At 41.4% G+C, this 13,951-nt stretch overlaps 1 protein-coding gene across 2 annotated transcripts in view; it reads left to right on the top strand.

The window, feature by feature from the left end:
* Window positions 1-13,951, top strand: part of CKAP5 (cytoskeleton associated protein 5) — a 74,558-nt gene extending 60,607 nt beyond the window's left edge. Inside the window, exons 35-43 of one of the 2 annotated variants that reach the window (XM_024133123.2) lie at window positions 5,471-5,650; window positions 6,141-6,328; window positions 7,317-7,392; window positions 8,120-8,308; window positions 8,401-8,538; window positions 8,967-9,050; window positions 9,145-9,304; window positions 12,937-13,088; window positions 13,242-13,951. In XM_024133123.2, the coding sequence (XP_023988891.1) occupies window positions 5,471-5,650; window positions 6,141-6,328; window positions 7,317-7,392; window positions 8,120-8,308; window positions 8,401-8,538; window positions 8,967-9,050; window positions 9,145-9,304; window positions 12,937-13,088; window positions 13,242-13,487 (1,413 nt within the window). In that variant the 3' untranslated portion in view covers window positions 13,488-13,951. The other variant, XM_055078777.1, reaches the window with a different exon arrangement.

Raw genomic sequence — 13,951 nt, 5'->3', positions numbered from 1 at the left:
CCGGAGCCTGTGCTCCGCAACGGGAGAGGCCACAACAGTGAGAGGCCTGCGTACCGAAAAAAAAAAAAAAAAAAAAAAAAAAAAATTGAGTAGATGGACTGAAGGAGATAATGATCACTACAGAAACGGAATTAGTGACCTGAATGACAAGAGTGACAAGATCATTCAGTGCGCAAAGGACCGTCTTTTAAACAAATGATGGTGGGAAAAATGTTTATCCACATGCAAAAGAATGAAGATGGACTCTTATACCATATGCAAAAATTAACTCAAAATGGATCAAAGACATAAATATAAGAGCTAAAACTATAAAACTCTTAGAAGAAGACATAGGGGAAGACCTTCATATAGTAATTTTGGCAGTGATTTCTTGGCTATGACACCAGGCAACTAAAGAAAAAATAATTAAATTGAATTGCATCAAAGTTAAAACATTGTATGCATCAAAGGACACTATTACAAGAATGAAAAGGCAGCCTATAGAATGAGCGAAAATATTTTCCAATCAATCATATATCTGATAAAGGATTAATATCCAGAATATATAAGAACTCCTATAACTCAATGACAAAAAAAACAAAACCCAGTTCAGAAATTGACAAAGGACATGAATAGACATTTCTCTAAAGATACACAAATTTCCAATAAGCAAGTAAAAAGATGCTCACCATCATTAGTCATTAGGGAAATATAGATCAAAACCACAATGAGATACCACTTCACACCCGTTAGGATTTTTTTTTTTTTTTTTAAAGGGAAATAAGAAAGTTTTGCCAGGATGTGGAGAAACTGTAATCTGTGTGTATTTGCCCACAATGAGATACCACTTCACACCCGTTAGGATTTTTTTTTTTTTTTTGAATGGGAAATAGTAAGTGTTTGCCAGGATGTGGAGAAACTGTAATCTGTGTGTATTGCCGGTGGGAACATAAAGTAGTGTAACCATTGTGGAAAATAGTTTAGCGGTTTCTCAAAAAGTTAAACATAGAATTACGATAAGATCCCCAGATCCCCTCCTAGAAAGCAGGGATTTAAGCAGATACTTGTGCACCAATGTTCACAGCAGCATTATTCACAATAGCCAAAAGGTGGAAACAATCCAAATGTCCATCAACAGATGAACAGATAAACAAAATGTGATGTGTATATGTATTTATATATACACAATGGAATATTATTCAGTCATAAAGAAGAATGAAATTCTGACACATGGTACAACATGGATGAACCTTGAAAGCATTATGCTAAATAAATCAGGCACAGAGGGACAGACATTATATGATTCCACTTATTTGAGGTACCTAGAATAGCCAAGTACAGAAACTAGAGTAGAGTTTACCAAGGGCAGGAGGGTTGATAGAGAGTTATTATTTAATGGGTGCAGATTCTGTTTGGGATAATGACAAAGTTCTGGAAATAGGGATGATGGTTATACAACATTGTGAATATACTTAATGTCATTGGATTGTATACTTAAAAGTGGTTAAAATGGTAAATTTTAGTTATATATATTTTACCATAATAAAAAAAATAAAACCCTGAGCAACAAAAAATTAAAGTACCTAGGAGTGATCAAGCAGTGTATATAATATGTTCGAACTTGACAGAAAATTTTTAAGTTTTGTTGAATGACATTATTTTGTTGCATTTCCAAATAAATAGAAATATACTATGTTTTCAAGATTCAGGATTATAAAAATGCCAGCTTCTCCTCAAATAATTTCTGTAAGTTCAGTTCCATTCCAATCAAAATCTTAAGTTTTTTTTTCTGCAGTTGAGAAGCTGATTCTAAAATTTATATGGGAAATCAAAGGGCCTAAGAATAGCAAAGACAGTTTTATTTTAAGACAATTTTTTAAAAACACAGTGGAGAGGATTTACATCACTGGGTATCAACAGTGATTATAGAGCCACTGTAATTAAGTAAGTGTAGTACTGGCCCAGGGAAAAGCAGACAGACCATTGGGATGGAACAAAGAGCCCAGAAATAGACTCACATCTAAAGGAAACTTAGAGCAGAGGAGTCATTAAAAATCTCTTAACAAATGCAAAAAGTAAAAGATATACTGACCAAATTCTTTGCTGATAACCCAACAAAATTTTTAGTAAATGATATTAATATCACAAAAATATTGGCTACTTGGAAAGTATGAAACACCCTCCTAACTAACTCTTTCATCAAAAAAAAAAAAATCAAAACTCTTAGCAGTGAAGGAAAGCATTTCACTCTACAGCTATACTCTGAAGCTACTGAACTCAGAAAAAATATATTGCATGAAATGCATTTATTATTGAAGAAAGGCTAAAATAAAGGAACTTAGTACTTATACTTAGAAATTCAAAAAATAAAAGAAATTTGAGAGTAGGTAATAATAAAGCTAAAATTCATGAAATAGATTTTAAAGATAATAAATCTAAAAGCAGGTTCTTGTTAAAAAAAAATTAAAATTAAAAATCCTAGCCTGGGGGCTTCCCTGGTGGCGCAGTGGTTGCGCGTCCGCCTGCCGATGCAGGGGAACCGGGTTCGCGCCCTGGTCTGGGAGGATCCCGCGTGCCGCGGAGCGGCTGGGCCCGTGAGCCATGGCCACTGGGCCTGCGCGTCCGGAGCCTGTGCTCCGCAACGGGAGAGGCCACAGCAGAGGGAGGCCCGCATACCACAAAAAAAAAAAAAAAAAAATCCTAGCCTGATTAGAGAGCAAAAATGTAAGTATCAGGGATGAGGAAGGAACCAACCATAGATGTGGAAGAGATTTTTTTTTTTTTTTTTTTTGGTAAGATAACACACATGTAACCCTGTAGAAACTTGAAACAACTGATCCCCCTCCCAAATTTTTTGAAATAACCAAGGAATTTGGGGAGACCATTAAAAAATAAGGAAGAAGGGCTTCCCTGGTGGCGCGGTGGTTGAGGGTCTGCCTGCCGGTGCAGGGGATACGGCTTCGTGCCCCGGTCCGGGGGGATCCCACGTGCCGTGGAGCGACTGGGCCTGTGGGCATGGCCGCTGGGCCTGCGCGTCCGGAGCCTGCTCCGCAGCAGGAGAGGCCGCAGCAGTGAGAGGCCCGCGTGCCGCAAAAAAAAATAATAAATAAATAAATAAGGAAGGAAACCCAGAACCTAAAAAGAAAAGACAAATTTGATCATTTAAAAATTTTAAGATTTTAATCTGGAGAAATTTACCATATACTGTCAGTAAACGAGTGTTATATTGTGGAATATGTTTGTATATGACCGTATGACTGATAAAGGATTAATAGCGACAGTAAACAGAACTCTTATTAACTCTTGAGAAAAACAGAACCTAATAGAAAAAAAACTAACTCAAGGATATGAATAGGCAAATCACAGAAGATATCCAACTGGCCAGTAAACACATGAAAAGATGTTCAGCACCTCCCCCGCCACAGAAACGCAAATTAAAGTAACAATAGATGATCACTTATTTTATTTATTTGTTTATTATTATTTTTTTGGCCGCACTGTGCAGCATGTGGGATCTTAGTTCCCCAAACAGGGATCAAACCCTCGCCCCCTGCATTGGGAGCATGGAGTCTTAACCACTGGACCACCAGGGAATTCCCAAGATAATCACTTTTAAACCATCAGAGTGACAGAAAGTAAAATGAGTAGTAAAACATACAGCTGATAGACGCTGAAAAAACAGTACTCTCATACATTAAACGTAGAAATGTGAATTACATGTTAGTGCCTTTTTAAAGAAAGCAATATAGTAATATCTATTATACCGTAATTTAAAATGTTTCATCCTTCAGCCTAAAAAGTTAAAACTCTTGGTGCATTTTTTTTTTTTAATTTATTTGACGGTGCCAGGTCTTAGTTGCAGCACGTGGGGATCTTCGTTGCCGTGTGCAGAATCTTTGTTGCAGCTCGCGGGATCTTTAGTTGCAGCATGCGGGCTCTTTTAGTTGCCACATGTGGGAATCTAGTTCCCTGACCAGGGGCCGAACCCAGACCCCCTGCATTGGGAGCGTGGAGTCTTAACCACTGGACCACCAGGGAAGTCCCATGGTGCACTTTATTTTTTAGAAATTAAAACACAAGTACCTTGGGATATATATACACAAAGATGTTTAAAGATGTTTATTGTAACATTATTTATAGTGGACAAAATATCCAAACTGGAAACACGTTGAAACAGTCAGGGAATGATTAAGTTTTGGTATGTGCACGTGTGGACTATTACGCAGCCTTTAAAAATAGAACCGTTTCTGTTGACTTTAGGGATTTTCATAATTTTCTGTTAGGAAGGCTAGATGCAGAGAAGTGTATGTGCTATAAATATTCTTATGGAATAAACAGTGCCCTAAACCTTGACCCTATCTATGTGTGCATGTGTGGTTATAAATGATTCTGTGAACATGAAAGAATATATATCAGGTTGTTGATGTTAATTCCTTGGAAAAAGAGTAAGCCCCCCCCTCCAAAAAAATATATATTTGTGTTTTTTATTTCCATGTTGAAACAGAATTGTTAAACAGTTCCAGTTATATAAAATTGTATGTGCTTATGGGTATACATGCATAAAGAAATGCAAGTAGGACCACTGGCTTCCTCAGCACCAGAGGGCACTATTCACATTGCAGTCTGTATAAATGGTGACCCCTGGAGTTGTGCAGTATAGCAGCCCTGCATGAAAGGATGGTCATGAAGATTATTGGCGTGATTGTCTCAGGGTGTAATTTATGTAATCATAAAAATAAAGATCTTTTTACAGTAGTGAATAGGAAATACATGTTTTTCCCATAGTAACATTTTACCATTAGTGACAACCAGTTTACTGAACCAAAAAGAACCTGGATCCAGTTGTGGGAAACCTGAGTTTTGATTTTGAACTAAGTAGCCTGATCTTACTGAGTCTCACTTTTCTCATGTGGTAAATGAAGATCTTACTCTCAGCCCTGTCTACCTCTTAGAGCTGTTGGAATGATCAAATGAGATAATGGGTATAAAAACACTCTCTTTAATAAATTAGCATTTAAACATAAGGATTATTATTCCTTAAACTAGATGGTGAGCCTCTTAGAATAGGAGCTGCAGGGCTTCCCTGGTGGTGCAGTGGTCGGGAGTCCGCCTGCTGATGCAGGGGACGCGGGTTCGTGCCCCGGTCCAGGAAGATCCCGAGCCATGGCCGCTGGGCCTGCGCGTCCGGAGCCTGTGCCCCGCAACGGGAGGGGCCGCGGCGGTGAGAGGCCCGCGTACCGCAAAAAAAAAAAAAAAAAAAAAAAAAAAAAGAATAGGAGCTGCAGTTAATTCACCTGCTAGTCTTGCTCTGTAAATATTTGTTGAATGATTGAGTCCCTAAGGACTAGTTATTTATATGTAAGGTGACTGGGTTTTTTCACGCTAAGATACTAGAAGTGCTTTGCTAATAAATATTACAGAGACCTACAGTGTCTTCCTGCTACTTAGAAGTATGAAGCTTGGAAAATACATCTTGGATTTTTGTTATCAGATCGATGAGGTCCTGAGACAGGAAGACAAAGCAGAAGCCATGTCTGGCCATATTGATCAGTTTCTGATAGCCACGTTCATGCAGCTGAGACTCATCTACAACACACATATGGCAGATGAGAAATTGGAGAAGGATGAAATCATCAAGTTGTATAGCTGTATCATCGGCAACATGATTTCGGTAAGGACACCTCTGCAGATCATGAGCTTCCCTTCAGTCTCTCATCCCACCCAGGTTCTCAGGCCTGAGTTGGTTCAGATGTTCCAGTGAAACGTGAAACATATGTCATTTGTGGAATTTTACATATAAGCCTTGGCTACTTCCACTGGATGTTGGGCAACACTCCAGCTTACCTTATTGTTAGGATACTTACAGACTACCTGAAATTCTGCTTCCTGACAGTTTCCTCATCAGTCATGGTTGGGCCTTAGCTGGCTTTTCACAGATGACTGCTCACATTAAAAATACTTTTATAACAGGAAGGAAGCACACCAGTTCATTTTGGCTATTCTTGGCAGTTTGGGAGAGTGTAGTGATTTTTATTTTTTCCTAATACTCTGAATTTTTATAAATACAATATAATCATTTATTAGACTACGCCACCCATGTTTATCTTCCTTGATCTGTATATTGAGTTTCATGCCTCTCTAACGCAATTATGATTGGATAGCTGTTTCAGATAGAAAGCCTCGCCCGAGAGGCCTCCACTGGAGTTTTGAAAGACCTGATGCATGGCCTCATCACCTTAATGCTGGATTCTAGAATTGAAGATCTGGAGGAAGGGCAACAAGTGATCCGCTCTGTGAACCTCTTGGTGGTGAAAGTTCTGGAGAAGTCAGACCAGACCAACATCCTGAGGTATATCTGTACTCTTGAGCATTAGAGCCTGGAACAGCCTCTCTTTTGTCTACCCATAGAAACCAAGAGGCACTTAGATCAGTAGTAAGCTTAGGTTTGCCTGATAAGTTGATTTATTACTCTTCTTTTCCTCAAGAGAAGGTATCCCAACCTGAGACAGCAGTTAAAGCTAGTTAACAACTCAGTAAACCAGCCAGTATTATGAGTTTTCTAGAATAGGACTGTGGAGTTTGTCAGTTACCTTCTCTTCTGTGTATATTTCATGTACATTTCTTTCTTTCTCAGCTACCAGTGACAATGAAAAATAGTGACAAGCTTTACCATTTACCAAGTGGTAACTTACAAAGAAAGCTTAAATGATGTTTATTTTCTTAATGACTGAATGTCAAGTAATCAAAGACAATTCCTGATCCATGAGCTCTCAATTTCTCAGATGGATAACGAATTCTTACATGTGGCTTTTTTTTTTTTAATTTTATTGTATTTATTTTTTATACAGCAAGTTCTTATTAGTTATCTATTTTATACATATTAGTGTATATATGACAATCCCAATCTCCCAATTCATCCCACCACCACCACCCTCCTGCCACTTTTTCCCCTTGGTGTCCATATGTTTGTTCTCTACATCTGTGTCTCAATTTCTGCCCTGCAAACCTGTTCGTCTGTACCATTTTTCTAGATTCCACATATATGTGTTAATATACGATAATTGTTTTTCTCTTTCTGACTTACTTCGCTCTGTATGACAGTCTCTAGGTCCATCCATGTCTCTACAAATGACCCAATTTCGTTCCTTTTTAATGGCTGAGTAATATTCCAGTGTATATATGTACCACATCTTCTTTGTCCATTCGTCTGTTGATAGGCATTTAAGTTGCTTCCATGATCTGGCTATTGTAAATTACACTTGGCTTTCAATTACTGATTTTAATTGGAATGCAGGTTTGAAACTTATTAATGCTGTTGTGTTGGGTTTGTTTTCTAGTGCCCTACTTGTTTTGCTCCAAGACAGCCTGCTAGCAACAGCCAGTTCTCCCAAATTCTCAGAGCTTGTTATGAAGGTGAAGTTGAAATAATTTGATCTCTTTCTTTCAAAGTGTGGGGAAAGAGGAGTTGGAACTAACTCAGATCAGTCAAGGCACACCTGAAAAATATAGTTGCTCTCCATTTTTCCCTTCCTCCAATTTATACCCCTAGCTCAGGCCTAAAAAATTCTTGGCCTCAAACAGTGAAAAGGAAGAGCTGTTTTGTAAATATCTCACAAGTTCTCCTAGAATCAAAAGGCAAGAAGTTTAATGAGACAAATTTCATTTCTTTTGGGGGAAAAGATATGTATAGATTTATAATATTTTGGTCTATTCTTGGAAGACTGCAAATGAACATATCTGTAACATTTATAATACTGTTATTATACTGTAATAGTGTAAAGTATTTTGTGTCCTCGGGTTAGATTTGATTAGGTAATATGAACTACTCTACTCTTGGGTAACCAAACAAACCCAAGACAGAATTTCCCCATTTTCTCATCGTTTAGGGCCCCATCTCTAGGGAGTGGGAAGGAGGAATGGAGATGGTCAGGTAGATGGCTTGTCACACGTTAGCCAGTGACATGGTTGAAGTAAATAAAACTGTTCGTGTTTAGCAGCTGACCTTGAAAGATGAGGTGCCACATTCATATCCCTGACCATCTTTTAGAAGTGATCCCAGAGCTTAGGGGAAATGAATGGTGACAGAGATTTTCCTCATTCTTCGGTGACTCCTTCTAACATTTGTTTCTTTTTTCAATAGTGTCTCTGGAGAATGGTTCGACTACTGCCTGATACCATCAACAGCATTAATCTGGACAGAATTCTTCTGGATATACACATTTTCATGAAGGTCTTCCCCAAAGAGAAACTAAAGCAATGCAAAAGTGAATTTCCCATAAGGACCCTAAAAACGCTGCTGCACACTTTATGCAAATTAAAAGGGCCCAAGGTGAGTGAGAACAGCAACCATTGCCAAGGGAGCTTGAGAGGACGTCACGGGTATGGCATCGCTGCCATTGAATGTGCACGTTTCTTCCTCAGATCCTAGACCACCTAACAATGATTGACAACAAGAATGAGTCAGAGTTGGAGGCCCACCTCTGCCGGATGATGAAGCACAGTATGGACCAGACCGGGAGCAAGTCTGATAAGGAAACAGAAAAGGGAGCATCTCGAATCGTGAGTGTCCTGACTTGAAAGACTGAGGGATGTGATCTTGTCAAAGGGATAAGCCACCGGAGCCTTTCTTTCTCAGGGCCTAAGATGAAGGCTCAGGGATTGGTCCAATCACCTTGACGTTTTCAAATATAAACTATAACCTTGGGCTTTTTGTTCCTAAGAAAGGTTTCTGTGTCTGTGCCTAAGGCACTGGTCTCTAGATAAATCCACTGTGAGCTCTAATTAGGGAGGGACTTTCCTTATCAAGTTTAATTGAAAACCTGAGATTGTTAATGTTTCTGCTGCAGCCCCTGCAGCACTGGTGCTTCTGTTATTTGCAGGAACATACCTGGAAGGTCCGGATTTTGAGACATTTTCAGTTTTTGTCCAACCACTGGTTCCTAATTAATAACTCATGTCTGACCAATCATTCCTTCTTGTGTCTTTAGGATGAAAAATCATCAAAGGCCAAAGTGAATGATTTCTTAGCTGAGATTTTTAAGAAGATTGGCTCTAAAGAGAACACTAAAGAGGTGAGAGGGAAAGGGTTGAGAGGAAAAGGGATCTGCTTTATGGAAAAGAGTCACTAACAGCCATCCCCACCTCTTCCTTTTTCTTGTTAACCAGGGCCTAGCAGAGTTATATGAATATAAGAAGAAATATTCAGATGCTGACATTGAACCATTTCTGAAAAATTCCTCACAGTTCTTCCAGAGCTATGTTGAGAGAGGCCTTCGGGTGATTGAGATGGAGAGGGAGGGCAAAGGCCGTATTCCCATTTCAACAGGTATGGTTTCCTCTGGTAGCTCCAGGAATAAGCTCAAAATAGCTCCCAGCGTCAGCAGCTGGAGGTTTTTGATGGGTTTACATTTATATCCATGCACCTCAGTACTTAACGGTCACCAGTGATGCAGAGAGTAGTCAACTCTCAGTCACCTGCCCCGACCCATCGTCAGTGTTTGGCAACAGCAACGTTCTCTACCCTTCAAACAGTTTCTCCCCGGGGCTCCCGGTCCTCTGTGCTCTCTTGCTTTCCTCCTTCCTCGCTGCTATTCCCCCTTGGCCTCTCTGACAGATTCTTCCTCTCCCTGAACTCTTAATGTTGATGTCCCCCTGGATTCCGTCCATCATTATCTCTTCTTTCTTACTCTCATCCCCTTAACTAATCCATCTACTCTCATCACTTTAAATACCATTTCTATGCCAGCAAAGCCCAATTTTGTCCGATGTCCAGCTCAGACCTCCTTCCTGATCTCTGCTGATAGATCGTGCGTGACATCTCGCTGGGTTTCTGGTATAGTAGACATCATAAACTCAGTGTGTCAAAGACCAAGCTCCTGATAACCCCCAAAACCTGCTCCATTTGCATTCTTCTCCATCTCACTGGATGGCAACTTTGTCCTACTAGTTTGCTCAGACCCCCAGCTTTTGAGTATTCTCTTTTTCTCTGTCAGGAATTATTTTGGCTCTACCTACAAAACATACACAGAATCCACGCACACTTCTCATCTCCTTCACTGCCACTGCCCTGGTCTGAACAGCATCATCTTCTCTTACGTGGATCACAGCACTCTCCTGCACCGTCTCCCCGCTGCCACTCTCGCCTCCCTGTAGTCATTTCCACACACAGCACCGAAACAGCGCTCCTCAAACATCTTCCAAAGGCTCTCGCTTTCACTCAGCGGAGCAAAAGCCGTACAGGAAAGGCCTGTGAGGTCTGACATGATATGGTCCCCTGATACCTCTAGAACTGCCTCTCTCCTACTCTCTCTGACTTCTGTTCCACTTCAGCCTCACCAGCCCCCTTGCTGTTCCTGGAACGCACCAGGCGTACACCTTTTTAGGGCCTTTGCACTGGCCGTTTCTTGCATGTAGATTGCTCTTCTCCAGGACAGTCTGTTTCCTCCACATCTTTGTCACTGCCTCAGTGAGGGTTCATTTAAAATTTGCAACCTACCCCTCACCGCCCCCCCATAGTACGTAACCTCCTCTAACACACCATGTAACATAATGTTTATTAGATTAATTGTGTGATGTCTGTCTCTGCTAGAATGTAAAATCCACAAGGGTGGGAATTCCATGGCAGACCAGTGGTTAGGACTCTGTGCTCTCACTGCTGAGGGCCTGGGTTCAATCCCTGGTCGGGGAACTAAGATCCTACAAGTTGTGTGGCAAATCAATCAGTCAATCCACAAGGGTAAAGATTTTTGTCCGTTTTGTTGCCTGGCACGTGGTGGGCACTCAGTAGGTATTTTGTTTAATACATGAGTGAATACTTATCCTGATGTTAAGCTGAAATATCACTGTCCCCCCAGTGAAAACGCCTATACTGGAGAGTTACTGCTCAAGGACCTAGGGACAAAAGGAAGATTTAGGAGGTATCAGTTACCAAAAATAGCTGTCAGGAGCCTTAAACCAAAAAAAAGGCCCAACTGCTAAAGTTCCCTCATCATGCAGAATACAGCCCTCACATTGGTCCTGCATTCAGTTCTTTCTGAGTTCGGTGAAGCTCACCTACTCTTACATTCTAAAATTTGTTTGCCTGTGAAACTGTTCCTTTGTGGTTTTCAGATTCCAGTCATGTTCTCTCACTATGTATCTTTCTAAGCTGCAACGTCAATTGTATTCTCTTAAATTGTTTCTTTTTGTTGTTCTTGTTTTTTCTTTGTTTTTTAATATTTTTTTAACATTTATTTATTTATTTATTTGGCTGTGCCGGGTCTTAATTGCGGCACGCAGGATCTTCGATGCCGTGTGCAGGATCTTCGTTGCAGCATGTGAGATCTTTAGTTTCGGCATGCATGTGGGATGCATGTGGGATCTCGTTCCCTGACCAGGGATCAAACCCAGACCCCCTGCATTTGGAGCTTGGAGTCTTAGCCACTGGACCACCAGGGAAGTCCCTTTGTTGTTTGTTTGTTTTTCCAATAGTTGTTCTTGTTTTTAACACCTTAAATTACCCCTCTCCTAGACCTGGAGTCTGTTTCTTTTTTTTTTTTTGGAGTCTCTTTCTTGAACCACAGCGAGCAGTGTCTAGTAGCCACATATGGACGTCCCATGGTTGAGCTGATCAGGGTAGAGCCTCCGTTTCTCATTTCCAGAGTCCTTTCTCGTGATGTTCAACATTTGCAACACAAGCATGTAACCCCACTGGTAACTGAATGCCTTAAAGTGTTCAGTCTTCTCCTATTGCTGCCTTTTGCATTAGGCTTCATTTTTCACCCTCTCAGAGTGTTCTCATCTGTACATTAAAAGATTCCTTTTTCCCTACAGTAACCTCTTTTACTTTACAGTTTACCCTTTTTCTTCCCGGTACTTTATCTTTTGACTAATATGTCTTTTCATTGATATCAAAGTGGATATTTTAAATGCCTGCATTTTGTGATTGTTCCTTCTCAGAAATTTAGAACTGTGATGGATTTTGGTTTGGTTTGGTTTTGGTTTTCCCCTCTACTGCCAGAATATTGATCTCGGATGCTCCAGTTCCTACCCCTCCTTTGTTGGACACCGCAGTTTACCCCTCTTCCTTATGAATAGACAGTAGCCTTGAGCTCCTTGCTGTCCTCCCCAGTTTGAATAAGAGCTTTGCCCTGTGTATCACCTGGTCCAAACCTAGTCTAATTCTTGCAAACATTTAAAGTCCTTAGGGGGACTTCCCTGGTGGCGGGCGCAGTGGTTAAGAATCCGCCTGCCAGTGCAGGGGACACGGGTTCGAGCCCTGGTCTGGGAAGATCCCACATGCCACGGAACAACTAAGCCCATGTGTCACAACTACTGAGCCTGTGCTCTACAGCCCGCGAGCCACAACTACTGAAGCCTGCGCACCGCAACTACTGAGCCCGCATGCTGCAACTACTGAAGCCTGCATGCCTAGAGCCTGTGCTCTGCAACAAGAGAAGCCACCGCGATGAGAAGCGTGGGCACCGCAACGAAGAGCAGCCCCCGCTCGCCACAACTAGAGAAAGCCCGCGCGTAGCAACAAAAACCCAACACAGCCCAAAAAATAAAGATGAAATAGCAATAATTCTTCAAAAAAAAAAAGTAAAATAAAATAAAGTCCTTAGATTCTTCACTTGGGCACTTACCATATACTCAGGAGTAGCTCAGGCTCTTTGGATTGCCCAGGTCAGCTGCGGGATTATAAGAATACAACCCCTGCATAGCTCAGGATGTAGATGGATGGTCCAACTTAACATTCAGTGCCCTTCTCTATCAGTTCTGGAAGCTCTCATTAAGCATATCTTGTATATTTCAGAGCACCCTTTCTCACCAACTCCAGGTAGATTCTTGTGGATTTTTTTAGTCTTCAAGTACAGTGGTGATATTCAAGGCCCAAATTGTTCCCTTTGGTGGGAGGTTAATGAGGGCAGTCGGGGTGGGGTTGTATATCTGAATATTCCTTCTACATTTCCTACTTAGGCATCTCCCCCCAGATGGAAGTCACATGTGTGCCCACTCCCACAAGCACAGTGTCCTCCATAGGTAACACAAATGGAGAAGAGGTGGGACCATCTGTCTACCTGGAAAGGCTAAAAATCCTGCGACAGCGATGTGGTCTGGACAATACAAAGGTACTGCTCCTCTCCTTCTGTGTGGGGCAGGGAGGGCGATGACCAGCAGGTCAGGGACAGGCTGGCCAGAGAAGCAGTGTCCCAGCCTCAGTGTATGTTGCTCCAGAGCCACATCCTGCCCTGACTGGACAATGTTTCTTCTTCTCTCAACAGCAAGATGACCGACCTCCGTTGACCTCTTTGCTTTCCAAACCAGCAGTTCCTACCGTTGCCTCTTCCACAGACATGCTGCACAGCAAACTCTCTCAGCTCCGGGAGTCACGGGAGCAGCACCAGCATTCAGACCTGGATTCCAACCAGACTCACTCTTCAGGAACCATGACTACATCCTCCTCCTCCACAGCTAACATTGATGACTTGAAAAAAAGACTGGAGAGAATAAAGAGCAGTCGCAAATGAAGCCGCCCCACTCCCCTGGCACCCTGCAGCTTTAGTTTACTAAACTAGGAGTCCTCATAGTTAAAGTGGCCTTGGCAGGCCTAGTGTACACAAACTGGTTGTATGTATCATACCGTGGACCTGGCGGGGAGGAGTCGTTGTGGCACAAGTCTTTGCACATCCTCCGCTTCTCTCCGCCAGCATCCTGCCTCTCTAGAAGACTGTCTGTGTCTTAGTTTAGTGTACAGACCTGTAAACAGCTGCCCTTCTCTCAGCTCAGACTAGTTTCCATATCCTTTTTCTTTTATTTTTAATTGCTCATTTGTAAAGTTGTCCTAATCTTTCCTAGCTTTTAACTATTAGAAACGCTTTACTAGTTTTCCTTTGAGTTTGTGAGCTCTTCTCCTTGTAGCCCTGAAGGGTCACTGTATTCTGTATGAATGCATGGCATGATACAACTAATTTAAGAGTCTTTTATAAATAAA

This window comes from Physeter macrocephalus, chromosome 16 (genome assembly GCF_002837175.3).
Source record: "Physeter macrocephalus isolate SW-GA chromosome 16, ASM283717v5, whole genome shotgun sequence".
Classification (NCBI taxonomy): domain Eukaryota; kingdom Metazoa; phylum Chordata; class Mammalia; order Artiodactyla; family Physeteridae; genus Physeter; species Physeter macrocephalus.
The sequence above is the reverse complement of the archived record's forward strand: the minus strand, read 5'-3'. Positions and strand labels throughout refer to the sequence as shown.